General features: G+C 35.4%; 1 protein-coding gene across 4 annotated transcripts in view; it reads left to right on the forward strand.

Annotated features, from left to right (window-relative positions):
* Positions 1–21,974, forward strand: part of GREB1L (GREB1 like retinoic acid receptor coactivator) — a 178,811-nt gene that overhangs the window by 14,139 nt on the left and 142,698 nt on the right. For 2 of the 4 annotated variants that reach the window (XM_043558429.1, XM_043558432.1), the window contains exons 2-4: positions 5,843–5,950; positions 20,129–20,288; positions 20,499–20,696. In XM_043558429.1, coding sequence (XP_043414364.1) covers positions 20,132–20,288; positions 20,499–20,696 — 355 coding nt within the window. In that variant the 5' untranslated portion in view covers positions 5,843–5,950; positions 20,129–20,131. Of the gene's footprint in view, positions 1–1,171; positions 1,479–3,314; positions 3,607–5,842; positions 5,951–20,128; positions 20,289–20,498; positions 20,697–21,974 lie in introns of those variants that run through there. The other 2 variants (XM_043558430.1, XM_043558431.1) reach the window with 2 other exon arrangements.

Consider the following 21,974-nt stretch of genomic DNA (forward strand, 5'->3'; position numbering starts at 1 on the left):
ATATTTGCTAATGAGGTATAAGGATGTTGATGGTACATTTTTTAATGGCAGAAATATAATTTTTATTGATAAATATCCCCCAAAACATAAAAAATTTTTAGTTGACAAAAATGTGTCTTTCTTGTATTTTTAACTATCAGCATATATTTAATTGTATTATTCAAAATTTTTCTTAACTGATTTTAGGTTTCAGTGAAATATATATTTGCCTGTGAGTCTTTAAATATATGAAGTTAGTGACATAGCTTGAAAGTTTCAACTTGTAAAAATGAAATCACTATAGTGGAATCATTTAGTGCAAGTTGTTAATGTGGCATTCAATTGGAATTTATCAGAATCAATTAGAAAAACAAACTTCTCATTTAATGAAAAAAACAACAACAAAGAAAACAGGGAAAACTGTGCATATATATTTCATCCTCTTTCCACACTAAGACGCATGTGAATGTAATTTTGAAATAGAGAATTCATGCATACTGACAAAATATCCTTCATTTTTAAGGAACAACTTCACTGTGTTTCACATTTGATGACTGCTGGGACCTATATTTCTATGTAAATAACTGTTGACATTGTTTGATGTTTATTTCACTAGAGGAAAATTGTATGATGACAGTTATAGTACATATTTGATAACAAGGGTAGGTAAGATAAATCAGTTGAGTCATAGTGGTCTGATATCTATTTTTAAGGTCTTTTTGACCCAGGAGTGTATGACCTGTGAAATCTGTACTTTGTTGGATAAGATATTTTACAATGCAAGGATTTAAATTTAGATGAACATCACTGCAGGAAGTTGGCTGATGTGGCCAGAAACATTGAGTATCAAAGTATAAATTGGAAAAAGTTTAAGAAGTTCTGACAACAATTAACATATGTGAGAAGAGAGAAGCTAAAGAAAGTTTCTTTTCTTCCCCCACTTATAACAAAGAGAACCTGAAATTTAACCTGGTATTTTCAAAGCTCTAATTACTCAGCAGCATTCCATTTTGTGAAAGCTTTGCCAAGAAAATGTACCCAAATCTTGAGTTACAGACCGTTCTTGCATCTGATTGGAAGGGGCATAGGAGTTGTTTGTAAGGTTGCAGATCCAAAGCCGCACAAATGAAGGTTGAGACTTGGGGGAGGGTACGATTCAGGGAAGGGAAGTTTCGTAGACATTACAGCCTCTGTCCAGAGGCCAAATGGGAGATAAATCACCTCTGGCCACCTCTCTTATTATTGAAATGGTTCAGCCCTGGGGTTTAACTGAAGGACTTACAGGGTTTTGAAGTGCAAATAGGATGGTGAAGGGTAAACCCTTTTAGGGTTTCATTTTGATGGATTTTTTTCCTGTGTGGATTTCTGGCACTGACTGTGATCTGGAAGGGGCCCTTAAAAAAGAAAAGTTTTGTTTTGTTTTTGATCAATCAGGCAATAAGAACTTTCCACAGGGGTGTACTTTTCCTGCATGCATATCGATCCTATTGTGTTTAAAAGTAAGTCATTTAAGTGGGCTTTTTTTTGGGGGGGGGGGGAGCCTTCTGCAATGGAACTGTCATTTCAAGGTCACGTCTCTCTTTTTGGTATTAATGCCAAAATTTGAAAGTGTTGAATGATATGGTACTTTTGGATCAGTAATTCTGGGTGAATTACTTAGGATCATGGTGTGTTAAACAAAAAACAAAATGATCTGGTTTAAAGATCAAGTTTATATTAGAACAAGTCCTTTTTATATTGATAAGCAGTCTCTATTTAATCTTTTTCCCATTTAGTTATATAAATTGTGCATATTCATTTAATTATTTTGTATGCATTCTGTTTTGCCAGCATTAAAATAAAAACCAGAAAATTCCGAGATTCTGAAATATTTGCAGTATCTTATTTGTACAGATACACTGAAATATTTGAGGAAATAAGAGAAACATTAAAAAAATGTTTAAAAAACAGATATGTTGATTTATCAGGTTGGACATTTTTCTGTTACCCCACAAATAGTTCAAACCCCGGAGATAAAATATCTTTTAAGTTTTATATTTTTTTAGTAAAATGGGACTGAGAGGACAGTCACTAGTGACTTCAAAGAAAAATAATTGTAACTAAAGGCTTTTTGTGCAAAAATTTTAAAGGAAAATTAAAATACTTGTATCAAAGAAATGCCATGGCAAATGCTTACATTTCTTTTTAGAAGTATAGTTGACAGAACTTTTCTTAAGCATTTCACTCTTTATTTTAGATTTAACATAAATATTTGTATCATTTACCTGGTTTGATAATGATAATTTAATGATAATGATAATTCAAATTTATCATTTGAAAATGATAATTTAGCTGTAGCAGAGATTTTTCTTCCTTGTTGCTTGATACCTATTATAAAAAACAGTTGTTAATGTCTGTAATTGACATTGATCACATGATGTTCTTAAGTGACCTTCAAGTCAGGTTTTGTTTTTCTATTCTTCAAAATTTTCCCTTCGCTGTATTTATGTAAATTTAGAGTTAAACTAAAGTTAAATGTTAGAATTTGCATTTACCTATTCCTGCATGAAGATTTAAAATAAGATGCTTAAAAAACGAAAAACAAAACCCTAGATGGCATCAGGCAGCATCCCTGTATCTACAGCGTCCCTGTCATTAGTTTGTTGCTGGGAGATGTTAATATAACCCTTCCTTTGTTAGAAAAGAGATCTGTAGCCCTTCCCAGAATCCTCTTGTTAACTGTCTTTTTAACCCAAGTTGGAAGTTGTCTGATGAATGAATGGTGAGCCATTTTTATGAGCTACACATACTGTTGACATTGTGTCACACGTTGCTTTTTAATTTCTAAATGTGTTTTTAATTTGCAAAGCATGCCTGTGCCTAGCAGTAGAATTGAGTCAGCATTTCTGAGTCCAGATATTGCTTTATGCAAGCAGGACAGGTCAGGCTTACGAATGCTCTGTCATAAGCCTTAGCTTTACTGAAACACACACGTGAATAAATTTCACTTCAAATATGGTTGAATAAAAGAAGATACTTGAGAAAGGCTCTTTTTCCCAAGAACTTCTCTTGCCTCTTGGCAAGTGAATTGCCCCAATATAAAGGCGTTGGGAGGGAAAAGTGAGCCTCAGAGTGAAAAGGCAATCCACAAATAATCACTCTTTTCTGCCTTTGATTTGTGTCAGATTTTGTGTGTGTGTGTGTGTGTGTGTGTGGCAATTGTTTTGTTTTGTTTTGTTTTGTTTTGTTTTGTTTCACTTAGAAGAGGTTTATGGTCCAGTGTCTGTCAAGTCAGCCCCTGTCTTAAGGTTGTAGTTGTATTTCTCTCTGGAGTTCCTAGAGGTGATGTTATCTTTTGTTCACTCAGCAGTGTGGTGGTTCCTGAGAGCATCTGTCACTTTAGGCATTACAAGATGGATGGGTCTCCAGTGAACTGCTGGTTGAAGCAAATGGTGAAAATAAGAAAAGACAAGGGGTTTCGGGGTCTGCAGAAAGGACAGACAACAAGGAAACACTGTTAGAAATCAAGAGTAAGCTGAGCAATAGAGAAAGAGAGAGCAAAGATGGATCATATGTCATTTTATAAACATCTTGGAAATCAGAGGCTTTTGGTGGCTACTGTGATCTGAGGGGCACGACTGCATCATGGTAAACAATTCTGTGCTTTGGATTTGCAAAATGTATTTGGACAGTTAAAAAAAGTCTGGGGGAAAATGTTGGGAAATTGCAATGATATACATTGTTTTATGTGACAATTTTGCTGTTTGAGAATTAGTAGTCTTAAAATGTAAAGATTTAAAATTTTTTTATTTAAGAAATTTGTTTTCTTTAAAAAGTTTCCTTATATTTTTGCTTTTCTTTCTTTCCTTTTTTTCTTGTAAACATTTGAGCAACTGTAGATATTAAAATGTTGGAAAAGTAATAACCACATAACCAACATCTTTACTGTTAAGTTTTTTGACATTTTTGCGGGGGATTCTGAAAAATCTATGCTCATGACTTAGTGAGACTGGGGGCATATTTGAAGTAAACTTCCAGCTAATTTAATGGTCCTTTGATGAAAGAAAGAAATATAATTGTTATTGATCTGTCAAAACAACATAGAAATTTTGTATTATACTTAGAAATTCAATTTGTTGGTGAAAGTCAAAATTTGTAAATTTGGACTGATGCAGAATCATTCCTGTGTAAAAGAAGGAACAGGAGAGAGGTTGGCCAGGGAGTAGGAAAGGGGAAGGGGAGCTGGGAGGATGTGGTTGAAAAAAATGATTTTGTCAAACTTTCTGGCATTAGTCTATGAAAAAGACCATAGGTTGAAAGGCAAAGAAATTAAGATGATTAGAAGCTTTAAGCTATACAAATGGTAGAGTCTCTTCCTTCTCTATGGGTGTAAATAATAGATGAAAGAGTAAGAGTGACAACAAAGGATCAGGTCGTTTAAGAGAATGTGTGCAGCCTGAATAGGGGTCTGTGGCCCAGGGCCAAAGGTCTTAGCTTTGAGTGTAATTAGAAGAAAATACAAAAATGTCATTACTAGCAGGTGAAGTGTGTAGCACGTGGCCAAAAATTAGCAATTTTAGACTCTGAAGCTATTGGAATTGGATTACTGACCTTTTTTAAAAATCATTAAGGTCCTTGTGGAGTCATATAGTTTCATTGGCAGTAATGCAGTTTGACCTTGTTGACCATATGGGGTAATCTTGGGTTTAGTTGTAGGTAGCAAGACTCCTGACTTACAAAAAGATGTCTATTTGTGGGTGGGTGGGTGGGAGATACAGAAGTTTGAAAATCTGCGTCTTGCCCTTTTTTTTTAATTTTTTATATTTTTTTGCGTCTTGCTTTTTAAATTGTTCTTTTGCCTGAAGACATTCTTCTGACAGTAGGAGAGGTAAGATAAAGATTTTTATTTCAAAATCTAAAATGGTTTTCTCTTTCCTCTCTCTCACATTGGAATAAAAGGACAATAAAATGAAAACTGTCTTTAGAAAGCATAAGTTAATATTACTTTTAATATTTTAGTGCTATAAATATGCATATTGAAATTAGTATATTCTTAGGAAAGTCCCCTTTTGTTTTCCTTTAGACACAATAACACAGGAATAGAAATATTTCTAAGTTACATATTAAAATCATTGACAAATAGTTTTTATTTCACTTGATATTTTATAACTGTATTTCCTGTTTTTCACCCAATAGTTTATTTTGAACATAATCTACTTAAAGGAGAGAATAATATGTACCCTATAATTTTCAACCAGTTATATGTAATTATAATTATTTAGTTTAGTTACTTCTAGAAATACACTACTCAAAAGGGTAGAAAACAGTAGCTCTTTTTCTTCTTGCAGTCTCTCTTTCTCAGAGATTATTAAAGCATTAGTTTCAAAAAGTAGAAAAATTATTTTAAGCAATATGAGTTATGTCTTCAATTTTTGATAGTTCTTTGAGGAGATAAATTTTGGCCGAGAATCAGAGATTATGAAATTCAAACTCCCTAGAATAAGAAAACTGCCTTTCATTATTTTCATTCCTAAAATAAAAATAGTCTGTGGGGCTTTTAGCATGTGGTAACACTTGTCGAAAATGCAGACTTGACAGATTTATTCAATTTAGTAGGATGAAGAGGGGGAAATATTAAGAACAAGAGAAATTATTTTTGAGTGTATGTAATTAAGAATGATTATTTGGGAATATTTAAGATGGAGGAATATCTGTATTTGCCAGTTATGAGGTATATGGAGTTACATGAGACTTTGATAATTCATTTCTAATTGTAATTTTTGTAGAGTTGTAAATATTTAAATAATTTTCTTCTGGAATGTAATGAATTTGGAAATTAATTCATATCTTTACATATATTTTTATTTTTTTTATGTTTTTGCAGGTGGAAAAAAGCTTTAAACAAGTAAAATCTAGACAACAGGCTCCCTGAAGTATTGACAGCCCAACTTAATCATGACCGTGATTCAAAAATGTTAATAAATAAACCAAGGTATTGTACAATTATAGTATCCCCCCAAATTTTTCAAGATCAAATTTGTTTTAGGAAGTTATATTTAGAATTTAAATAAAGTTACTGTATTTGGTTCTTCAACTGATTAAGGAGATATTTTCTATGAGCTCTTCTTCCATTTCCTTCCCTCTGCTTTCCTCTCCCCTCCCCCATCCTCTCCACACACACAAAAAAAGGGGGCAAAAAAACCTTATTCAGCAATAAGCTTTTGCTTACTCAGTATTGCTGGATAATTATTTTTTTCTGACAACAGCCTTTGTGTTGTATTTCCTGTATACCTAAATTAATATAAGAATTCAGTTTTTGATTCCTCTTTGCTGTGGTTTTTATTTTTTTAAGTTGTCTAATTAGAGAGACATCTAGATTATTGGTATCTGCAGAAAAACCCAAACGGTATGTAGTGACCGTATAAAAATTATCATCAAACACTATCCTGAGATATATGTTTTAAAAGGTTTTTTTCCCCTATTTTTAGGAGGCTTTTACTTTAGAAAAAGGAAAAGACAATACTGTTTTTTTTCTCCCTGCATCAAAGAAAATTAAAAGTTGGCTTGGAATTAAGGATTTAGGGATGCTGTTTAAGGAACTCTTATCTATCAGGGCATAGCCCAAGACTGTCTTTCCTTTCGTACGTCACAATGTGTTTGAGTAGCCTGGCATTTCCAAGAAAGGGCAAAGATCTTTTCCTCGTGCTGAATCCTTTTGAGGCCAAAAAGAACAAGAGGGTCATTGCCACTTCAGCGTGGTCCCTGTTTGTGCCTTCGTGACCATGCAGACCCTGGAACCTAGCGTTGGCTTAACATTTGGGCCTGGAACATCTGGAAAATGATCAGAGAAGGAGCAGAGGAGACAGAAGAGTGGAGAACGGTTGCGTTTTGTTACACCAGGTGCTAGGAGTTAGCAACATCCCCTGTTTGATATGGGAGGCAAATTCTGTGGGCCTGGAGTTAGGCTTCAACAATTGAAGAGGTCAAAGGACAGCTGAGTGGGGTCAGTGAGACACCACGGGGTGTATTTTGTTACTCAGTAAAAGGAGCAGCCTCCTAAAACCTTAAAGGATTCTCTTGAAAATCTGTGTTGTGAAAAGGTTTTATGAGTCTCATGGCAAAAACTCCTGATTTATCTAAGGAATGCTTGCTTTTGTCTAATGGTAGGATAATCCTTACCAAATGTTGGCAACTAGTATAAGAGTCAATATAGGTCTGAAAGAACAGTGAGGGTTTGAAGTGTTCTTCACTTTCCAAAATGTTTATCATTTTAATGTTTGTCTCTCAGTGAAGAATTTTGCACTGTTGAATTACCACCCTTTTCTTTCCTTGGAGCTGAAATTGGGGGGTGGGAGGGAGACGGGTAAGGTGGAGCCTACATTAATTTAAAAATTATTCTAACAAGATTTTGACTGATCTATAAACAGGGTATTATATACCTTTAACAACACCAAGACGTATGAACTCTAAAAAGTTTCCTTAGAATTTATTTTAATGTATAAAGAAAATAAATGACACATGAAATATGTTTCTAGATTACAGAAGATGTTTTAAAAATTTAGTTGTATTTCATAGAAGTGGGTATCAGTTGATGAATAATCATAAACCTGTGTTTCTCCCTGAATGTGTTTCTTGTCCATTTTAGTAGAAAGAAGAAAATCAATGTCAGAGTCAAGAATAGAGAATGGGAAAAGAAATATAGTAAAGGATTTTTCTCTTAGAAGGGAAATGGGAAAGTGGGGGCTGGGGGGCAGAATCTGCATGTTATGAGAGCTTTCCTTACCAGAGCCCAGGACCTCAAGATACCATTTCCATGATTATGGGTACCTTTGAAAGGTCTTGGCCACCTGGCAGGTAGTAAAAGGGGACTGTTAGAGGAATTTGGCAGTATTTGGATGTTCCAGTTGATATGCTATATGCATGTACAGAGAGTATATGTTACTATATATATAGTAAGAGAAAGATTAAATGATGAGTAGTGTGTAACAGGCTTTGTTAAGCATTTTCTTACTAATTTGTGAGTTTACAACATTTGTGATTTTTTTTTCAATTTCTGTTAACAATTACTCGTTTTGGAGCAACATATACATAAATGTAAGGCTTAGTGTGCTTAGTGTCTATTTTCTCAAGGTTAAAGTGCCTTTCAACAACTAATTTAGAAACCTAAGTGTAGTGACTGATAATTGCCTAGAGAAAACCCACAGCTGTTTAAGTAGCATTGAAATTGTGGCAAAACTGACAAATACAATTAGCAATGTTAATAAGATAAGAAGGTGGAAAGATGGGCAGATGACAGAATGGAAAGATGAAGGTAGCAGGAGTTAACAAATCCATATAAGAACACAATGTTCACAGTTGCTTTGAATTTCCAGCACTGTCTCTTCTAAGCTAAGTCTTTTTACTACTCTATGAATTAGCAGCAGAATGGGTGTTTTGCAAATTAAATTCAGATATATTTGTTCAGTCCCTAAGTCACATCTAATTGTGAAAGAACATAGCTGTTTGGTGGTCATATCTAAAAACAATCAAATTTTGCTGATTCTAAAGAGGCCCAATTTTCTGTGTGGTGCTTTTTAGAAGTCAATTTTAAATGTACTTCTGTTGTACTGTAATTACCATGAGTGGGATTACCCTACTTTGCACCCTTATAATTCTTATTGGCCATCTCAATACATTACAAAAGAGACCAAAGCAAGCCCTGTTTCTGGATCCACAGACCCAGTATTACCAAAACAAAACAAAACAAAAACCTGCAGAAGTCTTCAATGTATTATTACTGATTGTATTTATCTGGTTAATGTTTATAGCCCACTTTGTAGACAACTTCTTGGGAAAAATAAGTGGCGATTGGAAATAAGAGAAATTAGGTGAATGTTATATGAAAAAGATTTAGTCATCTGTACTGTTCCCATTATACTTTTTAACGCATCCAGTGAAATTTGGAAAATTATTGTGGTATCTTTTGAAATTCTACTCTGCATTTGAGAAATTGGTTTTTGCCTCTGGTGTTTTATGTAGATTTGAATAATTGGTGTGATAAATCCACACAAGTTTGTTCTCTGAAACCGTAGAGACTGAACTCTCTGAGTGTGGCAGCCTTGATGGATGCGGTAAACCACACTTTGGAAGCATTTCTCGTTATTTAATGTTTTCTGTTCTGGATTATTGACTCTTCTCCCTGTTGAAAAATTGGTCTCTGGTGACATGGTAGAGGTCACACATTGCCTATTATTGTTTTGCTTCTTTGATCTTACACAGGGATTGCCTCTGGTAATTATACTAGTTCCAGAGAGTCTCCATGAGATGTGTTTATTTTACAGAAGAATTTCTGGTATTTCAAGGAAGAAAGTAAAGATTTCTAGTAGTAACATGTGACTCTTTGTTACAAAGAAAAAAATAGCATCATACTTTATCTTTTAATTATGACACTTTTTAATAATTGTGAAATTAGTTGGCATATTACAGTAATTATTTCCATAACAATTTAAGACATATTTCATATCCATAAGTATATTGGTAAAATGGTTAATTTTAGAATAAAGTTACTAGGACTGGGTTTTTATTTCAGTACCTAAAATACTTTTGGCTTCAGAAACTGTCAAAAGAGATTGATCTAGATTTAAATGTACAGAACTGTTTAAAATGGTTGGAAATTTCATCTTTTAATCTATTTGCATTTTCCAAAGTTTTCAGCAAAGAGGATGAATAAAAATGAAATAAAACACTTTTGTTTTGAATGCATGGTTAGCTTTGTGCTTTTTTGAAATGTGCTTGGGAAGCAATAATATCTCTTTAAACTCATTTAATGTATAATTAGATTAGACACACAAAAAGCTCAATGTATTCTTTGTTTGTTTGTTTGTTTGTTTGTTTACTCATTCTAATTTTATTTTTTTAATTTTTTTTTTCAACGTTTATTTATTTTTGGGACAGAGAGAGACAAAGCATGAACGGGGGAGGGGCAGAGAGAGAGGGAGACACAGAATCGGAAACAGGCTCCAGGCTCTAGGCTCTGAGCCATCAGCCCAGAGTCTGACGCGGGGCTCGAACTCACGGACCACGAGATCGTGACCTGGCTGAAGTCGGAGGCTTAACCGACTGCGCCACCCAGGCGCCCCTACTCATTCTAATTTTAAACAAAATATTTCCCCTAAGAACTCACAGTCTAATGGGGGAGTCAGACAGACACTAGACCCAACTAATTATAATCAAGAGCAACAAATGTCAATTTCAAAGACTAAATGGAATGTCTCAGACAAAAGAGACAAAAGAGAAATGTGAATATATGCTTGCTTTTAGTTTTGGATTATATATAGATTGTGAGAGCTTGCAAGAACCATGTTTGATTTCCTTGTCATTATCACTATCATCAGCAAATATTTTTAATAGAGAAAAGGTATGTGAACAGTAATGCTATATAACAAGTAATGTTCTTTTTATTTTCATGTTTCAAGTTTTTATTTAAATTCTAGTTAATTAGGGGTGCCTGGATGGCTCAGTCGGTTGAGCAGCCAACTTCAGCTCAAGCCATGATCTCACGGTTCATGAGTCGGAGCCCCTCGTTGGGCTCTGTGCTGACAGCTCAGAGTCTGGAGCCTGCTTCAGATTCTGTGTCTCCCTCTCTCTCTCTGCCCCTCCCCCCTTTCTCTCACACTCTCTCTCTCAAAATAATAAACAAAAAAATTAAATTCTAGTTAATATATAGTGTAATATCGGTTTCAGGAGTAGAATTTAGTGATTCATCATTACGAGTAATTTTCTTTTATTTTTTAATATTTATTTATTTATTCTGAGAGAGAGAGAGAGAGCGAGCACAACATGCAAGCAGGGAAGGCGCAGAGAGAGAGGGAGAAAAAATATCCCAAGCAGGCTCTACGCTGTCAGTACAGACCCCTACATGGAGCTCGAACCTGCAAACTGGGAGATCATGGCCTGAGCTAAAGTCGAATGCTCAATCAATTGAGCCACCAAGGTGCCCCTACCAGTAGTTTTCTTATACAAAGTCAAAGAATCTGAGAACTGTGAGGGACAGTAATAATTTATATATGTGACTGTAAAATTTCTTAATAAATGACCAAGTAACTTGTCCAATATCATAGAGGTAGTGGGAGTGGGATTTGAATTAAGGTCATCTGACTCTACAGCCTATGTGCTTACCCACTTCACTTGTAGGATTTCTATAAATGTTGCCTGGCTGCGTGGATAACTGTTAAAGTTTGGAGAGGGGGTGACAACATCTATAAAGTAAAAAGGTAACAAAACTGACAAGTTACATGAAGTTGTCCTTTTAGTACTATGTCTGGCACGCAGTCAATAAATTGGGCCTTAAAAGCAAAAACCTCAAACTAAAACCAACTATACACACACACCACAAACAGAATGTATCATTTTTATGCTCACCTTTTTTCTATGTCCAATAGCATGTTTTAGTGGGGAAAAAAAACACGGGGTTTTTAGTCTAAATTTGAATCCTAGTTCTATCATTTATAAACTAGATAAGCTTAGGTTGTTGCAAAAAATAAATTGTTCTGTCCACCTGTCCCTTGTTCTGAGTTTGCTTGTTTCCATGTGGTTTCTTGTTCCTTCATCCTATAAATGCAAGTTAGCTGTAGGGGTTTGACTATATTCACTACACCCATTGGCAGAAGTACTTTCTACAGTGTGTGTGCTTCCTTTTCTCTCTTATGGGGAGGCTCATGGCGTCTCATGGCTTGACTATTAGTGATACTAAACTTGAGCAGTGAGCTCAGGAGATGTCAGCCTGACCCCTCTATTATAGAGTTCCCCCATTATCATTGAGTAAATGAATTTTGCATCAAGGGTTGCAAATTGGTAATTTTATAATTCTGTCATTCTTTCCACATTTATTAGCTGAAATTCTTCATTAAAAATATTAAAACTCTCATAACCAGGACAATTTGGTTACTCTGAAGTACAGAAAGAGCAGAATAAATATTTCCTTCTTTCCTTTTCCTTTTTGCAGCATTCACTTAGATGATTTATTTGGGTTGTATTGTTGTTGTTATTTTTCCCCAAGCAGAGCTCTCTTCTTCACCTTGAGTAGCAAAAATTAATTTGTGAGTTTTCATATTTTAAATATGCTTCACTCCATTGAATTAGTTCTCTTTTATGTTCAATTTCTCTAGTCTTTGGTCTATGGGGACATTTCATATTGACTCATGTCTTTTGACATGATCCATCACCCCTCAATAGCTTCTTTGCTCTTTGTTCAAGGCTCCTCTTGTGTATTTCCTGCGTCAGACCTGGAATTGGCTATAACTTCAAGGAGCTTTGATGCTTTTCAGTGGGGAATGGTAGTAGAAAACCACAATCAGGGTACTAGGAAGTGCTTATTGTTACTGAATTGTCATTGCTTCTCAGACTTCAGTAGACAATTCTTGGAAATACAAATCTAAAATATTTTTTAAATAAATTATTAGTTTAAAAAATATATATACCCATCTATCTTTTGCATAGACTATCTTGCTGTTAAAATTAGATTAACCCTGAAGTAGTATCTTAGATTTTCTTTTAGCATGTACATGATTTTTTTTAAATCAGTGTTTTTCTTGTTCTTTCTTGTCATTAACTGTAATGATCCTTTTCCCCCATACATTTTATTTTTTTAATGTTTATTTATTTATTTTGAGAGAGAGGGAGATAGCAAGGAGGGGAGGGGCAGAGAGAGAGAGAGACAGAGAGAAAGAGAGAGAGAGAGAGAGAGAGAGAGAGAATCCCAAGCAGTCTCTGATTTGGGGTTCAATCCCACGAACTGTGAGATCATGACCTGAGCCAAGATCAAGAGTCCGATGCTTACCTGACCTAGCCACCCAGGTGCCCCTCCCCCTATACATTTTAAAGTTAATGTTTATCTTCTCCACATAATTGGTATTAAAAGTCAGCTTTTATAAACAGCCAAGTGTAGTACCTTGAAAATATTTATTCGTGGTCAAAAGAGGAACTTGTTGAGGGAGATGGTTGGGCCAATACCAGTATATCAAAACTGGGGGGAAATAGTTTGGAGTAACTATGATAGAAAGTAGTAGTGGAAACTCCAAATCTTGATGAGAGGTTCTCAGTCTAAGTGCTGGAATGATCTGGATTTTCCCTGGAATCTTGAAGCACCAGGAAAAGGTGAAGAGTGTTCACTTTGCAAAGCCAGCTATTAAGTAATAAGCCTGTTTTAAACTGCTTGTGTTCAAGGATAGTCATAGAGTTGGGATTAGCTCACATGCTATATGATATTTTCCTTTTCCTTTATTATATTATGCTATAATACTGTTCATTACTTTAAAAATTAGAAGACATTAATAAGACAAAAAAGATAGGTTTTTTTGTTTGTTTGTTGTTGTTGTTGTTGTTTTGTTTGTTTGTTTTAAGTAGGCTCTGCCTAACGAGGGGCTCAAACTCAGGACCCTGAGATCAAGAGTCACATGCTCTACTGATTGAACCAGGCAGGTGCCCCCCAAAAAAGACAGTTTAAAAACCACACAGTATCAATAGATAAACATTACTAATAGATTATTGTGTGTACTTCCCAGATTTTTGTGTTTTTATAAACACAAGAAAAGTTGTATTTATAAAATTTCCAGTAAATTCATATCATATTATTAAGGTCAGATTTTTTTTTCTTCTACCTACCTGGATTAAGTGGTCTGCTTCAGATGGAAGAGGGTAATAGAAATTAAATTGTGTTACTTTTTCAAAAGTAATATATTGGACCATATCTCAAATCTAGTACTTTTTAAAAAACTGATTTGAGAAGAAAGTCAAGGAAGATATACTCTCAGGTTCCTTCTTTCTTTTTATCATTTGAGTTTTAGGAAACTTTTTCTTGTCCTTAATAGAAGAAGAAACTTTTTTAGATGGGGAAATATTGGAGGGAAAAAGTTATATAAATATTCCTAATATTTTAGGGAGTTGATAAGAATGTTTTTGATTTCTAGACTTGCCACATAATGAATTAATGAAACATGACTGAGTCTTCCAAAATTGGAAGAAATGGGAAGAAAAAGGGTATGGACAAGAGAGTTCTCAAAATCAGGGGACACACAACCCATGCATCAGATACTTTGGAGTCCAAGGGCGGGCCTATGCTTCCTTCCTATATGTGTGTATTTATTCTTTGTTAAATAATTTACCCTTTGTTTATCTTTCCCTTTCGTCTAATACAGGGAGGTTTGGGTCTTTTTATTCAGGGGAGGGATAGTTTTATTTTGCTTTAAAATTTTTTTTTTAATGTTTATTCATTTTTGACAAACAGAGAGACAGAGTGTGAGTGGTGAAGGGGCAGAGAGAGAGGGAGACACAGAATCCGAAGCAGGCTTCAGGCTCTGAGCTATCAGCACAGAGCCCAACGTGGGGCTCGAACCCATGAACTGTGAGATCATGCCCTGAGCCAAAGCCAGACGCTTAACCAACTTAGCCACCCAGGTGCCCCGGTTTTATTTTGTTTTGACTTTTTAAAATTATTGCTCGGCTTTGTGCCTATTAGCCCATATCTTATGCTAAAACTCTTTTTTCAGCCTTGTCTTCTTGCCACTGTGACATATACAGACAAGGACAAATCAGCAAACAAAAAAATTCTTCCTTGGGTTCTGTTTTGTGTTTTTCTGGGTGTTTTGTTTTGTTTTGGCAATTTAGTAATACTTTATAGAATACCCATTTACCCAATTAGGTCATTATAGTAGGTGGTTAAACAGCTTAATGGTCTAAGTGATTAAGATAGCCTAAGAGAGCTGTTGTGTAGCCAAACTGACTAGATCCTATTCCTGTCTTTGCCATCTCCTTTTATTTGTCCTTGGGCAAATTCCTTAACTTTCCTAGGCCTCAATTCTCTTAAAAGGAGGCAATAGAGTATTATCTGGCAATTAGTAAGTTCTCCATGTTACCAGTATTGTAATTGTCCAAAGTAGAATGTTTCCTTTCACTTTTCTTAACAATGACAGCAAGGACCACCACCACCAGTAATATTAATGACAGCAACAACTATTATTATATCATCTGCCTGTTAGATGCCTACTATTGTGATAGGCACTTCACACATAAAGTTAACATTTGAAAAATAAGACTATGTATTCTGAAGTCTTATCTGATGCTTTAATTGTAAGAAGTGTTTGGGAAGCAACTGAAAGGAACATTTTCGTCCTGTGTCTTCTGTACTTGATAACTTCTATAAAAGTAATTACTACATTAATAATACAGTAACTATTAACCATGAAACACAATTACCTAATATTACCACAATTACCTAATAAATCCAACTTCAGGTCAGATAATGTAGAACTACTTTTCAGAATGAGTTGTACAACATACAAGAAGAAAGCAAACTTGCAATTTCTACATATATATGTATCTTTTATATATCTGGCTGACATTAAGGACTACAGACGCTGAGATGCTAATAGATACTCTTGTGACACTACAGAAATCTCTAAGAAAGAGATGGTATACAATATGGGCTCTTTCTGCACCACTAATTAATTGCTCAAAATGCAAGTGGGATCAAGTACAAACCACCACACCATTGTGGTTTGGTGCCTTTCTGCTCTAGCCTTTTCCCTTTTCTACAGAAAGATAAAAGGGCTGGCATAGAACAGGCAGCTTCATTCACTGGAGGTTTTAGGAATAGGGACTGGAGAAGTAAGGAAAAGAGTAGCCTGGGAAACTGGTACCTGCTAATGGCTCCATGGCCTTTCCCCAATTCTCCTTTTTCTATTGAAAATGGAAAGGAGAAGGAATACAATTTGAGGGAAACCACTTCTGCAATGTTTCTGAGGTTTCTGCAATGGTTTCTGAGGGAAACCATTGATCTGCAATGTTTTTATTTCCCTTTTGTCAAATGTTTCATGGTTAATAGTTACTGTATTATTAATGTAGTAATTACTTTTATAGAAGTTATCAAGTACAGAAGACACAGGACGAAATGTTCCTTTCAGTTGCTTCCCAAACACTTCTTACAATTAAAGCATCAGATAAGACTTCAGAATACATAGTCTTATTTTCAAATGTTAACTTTATGTGTGAAGTGCCTATCACAATTATACACTGACTTTTAGTGTATGTTATGCCATCTCAACCACTGGGGGCTCTTTGAGATTCAGAGGAAGGGAAGGCCAGTAGTCTAGGTAGATAATGCCAACAGTTTCAGTGACCCTAAATATCTTTTTAATTTTTTTAATGTTTTTATTTATTTTTTTGAGAGAGAGAGACAGAGTGTGAGTGGGGAGGGACACAGAGAGAGGGAGACACAGAATCCAAAGCAGGCTCCAGGCTCTGAGCTGTCAGCACAGAGCCCGACATGGGGCTCCAACTCACGAGCTGTGAGCTCATGACCTAAGCTGATGTCAGACACTCAACCAACTGAGCCATCAGGTGCCCCCAGTCACCCTAAATATTATAGCATATGATATTAAACATTTTTTTAATTGTTTATTTTTGAGAAAGAGAAAGAGTAAGCAGGGGAGGGGCAGAGAGAGAGAGGGACAGAGGATTTGAAGTAAGCTCCAGGCTCTGAACTGTCCATACAGAGCCTGAGGCAGGGCTCGGACTCATAAACTGCGAGATCATGACCTTAGCCAAAGTCAGATACTTAACCGACTGAGCCACCCAAGTGCCCCCAGTGACCCTATATCATATAGCATATGATATATTTTTTTATTTTTAAATGTTTGTTTATTTTGGGAGAGAGAAGGAGTGAGCAGGGGAGGGGCAGAGAGAATGAGGAACAGAGGATCCAAAGCAGGCTCCATGCTGACAGCACTAAGCCCAGTGTGGGGCTCCACCTCAGGAACTATAAGATCATGACCTGAGCCGAAATCAGACGTTCAACTGACTGAGCCACCCAGGTGCCCCTTATAGCATATGATATTAAGAATACATTACACTAAAAAGGCTTCCTTGAACTCTACCCTTCTTTTGATAGCATTGAACTGGAAATTGGGTAGCACTGAACTTGAACTGTAAAGGGAAGAACTCTGTACTCAGCACTAAAAAAGTCTGGGGTCAGTTTTATAATTCTTTATATTATCATTATTGTTTTTAAAATGTCCAGTTATGTTTTCATCTGGAATAATCCGTCTCTTCCTTTTTACTCTTCCAACTGTTTCCTGGGTACTTCCCTTTGTCATCTTGAGTATTGCTAATGTTCTTATAGCATTATGTATATCCTCTATGATGGTGAAACATGATTATCCATTTTTATGCTGATTTAATATTTTTATTCAGCACAATATTTATTTGCCCTACATATACATATTTGTTATATTGCTCCTTAAACTATACATCAAAGAGATTGAGATTATGTAGTCCTCCATGTACAATTGGGCATTTCTTTATTAAACTAAAAAAAAATCTCTTAGAGAATATAGTTTTCAATGATAAAAGGAAGGTAATTTGTTGAGCAGGTAATAGAAAGAGGCAAGATTTCCAGGCATTTGGTGCTCTGGAGAAAGGTCCACCTTTGAAGTTATTCCATTGTTCTGTATGGTTAAGAAATCCCATGGTTGACTGTGCTGGTAGTTTTCTCCCTTCAGCAAAAAAGAAAAAAAAAAAGGTGAAATGGCTATTGAATTTTGACTTAGATGCATTAAATGGTAACACAACATATTTCTCCTGCCAACTCACCCTATTTTGATTATGTGTGGTCTTGAGCTTTAGAAAATTTAAATGTTTATAGTTGTCCTAATGGAGAGTCTTAGAAGGTTGGACAAAAACTTGGTGTTTCAGGAAAACTTTATTTGACAGAGTTTGTTGATTTTGCTTCTACTTATAACTTTGAGTATCATACATATACTTTTGGGTATGTACTTTTTGAAAGAAAGGAACCTAATAATTGAAGAAATCTAGTTTATTTTTTCTAGTTTTACTGAGATAAAAGTGACATATAACATTGTATAAGTTTTAGGTGTACAATATGATGATTTGATATAGGTATATCTTGCAAAGTGATTACTACATATAAGTTTAGTTGATATCCATCACCTCATATAGTTATAAAATTTCTTTTACTTGTAAAGAGGAATTTACTAATTTAAATCCATGGTATTTAGTTTCTTATTACCTATTTTGAGAAAGGTTGCTAAAATATAATTCCAGCTTTTCCTCCAAATCATAAGAATCTCCAACAAAGCTTTACTAAACGCAGCCACTCTGATGGAAATCTCTGAATACTACTCATTGCTACCCAGCATCATGTAAACAGCCTTCTTTGCTATATAGAGGCAGCTCAGCAGCTCATAGCCACCAAAATCCTTTGAAGCTCATGAATATAACTCTGGGAAGCCTGATAATAAGGTTGTATGCATTACCCCTTCCCTGTTTAGCAGTGACTGGATCTGGGCTTCCTTTTCCTGCTGAGCCCAGATGCATGCTTAGGGTCCTTCTCAATGAGTCCTCTAGGGACTCCCTTCAGAGAGTCCATCACAGTTGGCTTTCCAGATGAAATTTAGTATCTGTCCCTCTCTTTGATGGGATAAGTGGGGCTATGATATTTTCAAACTGCCTTTCTTGAAATGAGATTTATCCAAATTGAGCCTATACTGTAGGAGTATAGGATTTATCCTCACACAGCTAGATATTGAGTTCTGGTTCTGACCTTTACCAGCTGGGTGATAGGGGGCAAGTCACTTGGCTTCTCCAAGCCCCAATTGTTTCATTGATGAAGTGAGACAAGTCCTACCTACTTCTGAATACTAAGGATTAAATAAAATATATTTTTGAAGTTTATTTATTTATTTTGACAGAGAGAGAGTGCATGTGAGAGCACAAGCTGAGGAAGGGCAGAGAGGGAGAGGGTTAGAGAGAGAATCCCAGGCACGCTCCACACTGCCAGCATGGATCCCAATGCGGGGCTCAAACCCAAGAACCACGGATCATGACCTGAGCTGAAACCAAGAGTCGGGAGTCTTAATCAACTGAGCCACCCAGGTGCCCTAAATAAAATAATTTTTATAAAATATTTAGGGTACTGTCTAGCTCCACAGCTCTCACATTTTTGATCCCAGAATCAAAATTGAGTTTTGTTTATGTAGACTATATTTATTAGAAACTAAGAGTAAGAAATGTTTAAAATATATATTAACTTTAAAAGTTAAAATTATAACCCATTATATGTCAACATATATAACATTTTGGGGAAAATAACTATATTTTCCCAAAAAAGTTAGTGAGAAAAGTGATCTATCTGCTTCTAATTAAACCTGTTGCAATATTACACATCATGCAGCCTCTGTAAAATCCTACTGTACACGTATGAGAGTAAAAAAGGCAAATACTGTCTTAGTAATAAGTTTGAAAAGAGTTTTGATCTCATAGACCCCAGAAAGGGTCTTGGTGACCTCAGAACATACTTTGAGAATTGTTGGTATAGCCAGTAGTTAGCACCCAAAGAATTGTAGTTATTATTGATATTCTTGGAGATTTTTGTAACTAGCAAGAACTATACAAATATCGGTTATGAGAAGTAAAGCCATGGCTTTCGAACTTCTTACTCTATACATTCCTAGAGGGTCTCAAATAAGATTGTGATTCAGATTAAGGAAAAAAAAAAACTGTGTTTTTTTTAAATAAATACTAATTATGCATAAATGACTTCTTTGGGTTTAAAAGGCTCAAATCTTGCTTTCAGGAATTTGTCAAATATAGTATCACAAAGCTTTCTTTCTTTCTTCTTCTTTTTTCCCCCCCGACAAGAGAAGAATTTCCCCCTATTCTGCCAGGGTAAGAAGATCTTAGTAGAGAGAGCAGTAACTAGATATTTACTCTGAAAGCACTGATAGAGTTGGAATGGGATCGTGGTAGCCCACTAGTTTTAAGGAGGAGTGGCCCCATTGTCATCATGTTAGGCTTCATGATTGACAGGTCAATCTTGATTTACTGGTCAGAGAACCTTGACTTAAAGCATTTATTACTGTTTGATTCTCAGATAGAAGATCCTCTAAAGGGCCTTTTTGAAATGGATTTGGATTATGAAAACAAAAAGCAAAAGTTATGTAACAGAGAATTTAAAACAGGTTGTCTTAGGAAATATAGGTAGGGTTCATATATGAATCTTAACAAGATATATGGGTATAGTTTATATCAGCTCTACGTGTACTTTGCAGTCATAGAGTCCTCTAATTATATAAATTTTCTCCTTTCTTCCTCTTTTTCTTTGGGGGGGGTGGTGTAGACCATGGGGAATTCATATGCTGGGCAACTGAAATCTGCTCAATTTGAGGAAGCTCTCCACAACTCCATAGAAGCCTCTCTCAGATGTAGTAGTGTGGTTCCACGGCCAATTTTTTCCCAGCTGTACCTGGACCCTGACCAGCATCCTTTCTCATCTGCAGGTAAGTTTCTCAATCCCACACATTTCTAGATTTCTTTTAAAAGAAGTGGAAATTCCAAATCTGGGGACCTCTGAAATAAATTGATATAATATTAGACATTGCTAGTCTCCCTGTCCTCTGATATCTTTCAGAAGTATGAATTTTTCTTTTGGTTATTTTTTCTATAAGCATCTTTTTATTAAATTAGTTGTAATTTATTTGCTCACCCAGATGTAAAACCCAAGGTGGAGGATCTGGATAAAGATTTGGTACACCGCTACACTCAAAATGGAAGCCTGGATTTTTCTAACAATCTAACAGTTAATGAAATGGAAGATGATGAAGATGATGAAGAAATGTCTGATTCAAATAGCCCACCAATTCCCTATTCACAAAAACCTGCCCCAGAAGGGTCTTGCACTACAGATGGTGGGTTTCTTTTTCTTTCTCTTTCTTTCTTTCTTTCTTTCTTTCTTTCTTTCTTTCTTTTCTTTCTTTCTTTCTTTCTTTCTTTCTTTCTTTCTTTCTTTCTTTCTTTCTTTCTTTCTTTCTTTTACCAATTCCTCTTTATTGTCTGGCTAGTTTTCAATCATTACATGTGGTGCTGAAGGCTGGAAACCAGTAATTACAGAAAGGAATGAGGAATGATTATGGTCTCACTGACATTATCTTCTGTGACTTCACAGCAGGTGTCTATAAGAAAGACAGGTATTATTGCTTCATCTTATAGATGAAGAAAGTAAGATTCACAGCAGTTGAATGACTTCTCTGAGATGATATGTGGCAAAAGCAAGCCTAGGCCCAAGTCAGGGCTTTTCCTGCAAGAATGCTACTATCTCAGGTACTTTTTAAGTGTCCTGTCTTCCTACTTCTTTCTGTTCCAACCTCAAAAACATCAATAGAGATATCAGATGTTTTATATTTACCTTTTTCATTTATTCTGAACACTCATGCAGTATAGTGTTATCTGTAGAAGATAAAAATGTACATATTTTGGTAATCCCATTTTATTTATTTTGTCAACCTCCTCTTCCACCACGGCTTTAACCACACTTTAAAAAGGAAATCCTAATATAAAACATTCTCAGTATTTCATGGTTTTGATGATGTCACAACTTTAAAATATACTCTCTTCCTTACATTTAGTATTTACAGTGCTATTTTCTGGTAATCCCAACCTAATTAGTATGTGGATTCTACTTTATCCATATTAGCCAGAGTGCAGTTTTTATACCCTGATTGACTTGGACCTGGGGTGTTTACAATGCATGCAAATCCTAGGGGTGAGGAGTGAGGAGAAAAGAGGTAAGATTTCAGGACATTCTCCCTACACAGCTTGAATTGTAAATAATTTGGGGTAAACTAAAGATTCAAATGTGCAAATCCAGATAAATGAGTTTGCACTGCTTGGAAGTTTTATTATTTCTTGACTTTCTTTTCTCTTTCTCTTTTACCCTCCCTCCCTCTTTTCTTTTTTCTTTTTCTTTTCCTTTCCTTTTCTTCCTTTCAAGAATTTGATAAGCTGTAAAAAGCTCAAAATCCTTAATCCTATCTGCACTATTTCTTATAAATTTGCTTCCAGATGTGGTTGATTTATTTTGCCCAGACTTAATATTATGCATCAAATTTACTCATTATTCTTGGTATGATAGGCCTTTAAACCTATAGTTGTGTAGCAAGTGACTGGGTTAGGTTTCCACTTGGCTG

Source organism: Prionailurus bengalensis, chromosome D3, assembly GCF_016509475.1.
Source record: "Prionailurus bengalensis isolate Pbe53 chromosome D3, Fcat_Pben_1.1_paternal_pri, whole genome shotgun sequence".
NCBI classification, from domain to species: Eukaryota; Metazoa; Chordata; class Mammalia; order Carnivora; family Felidae; genus Prionailurus; species Prionailurus bengalensis.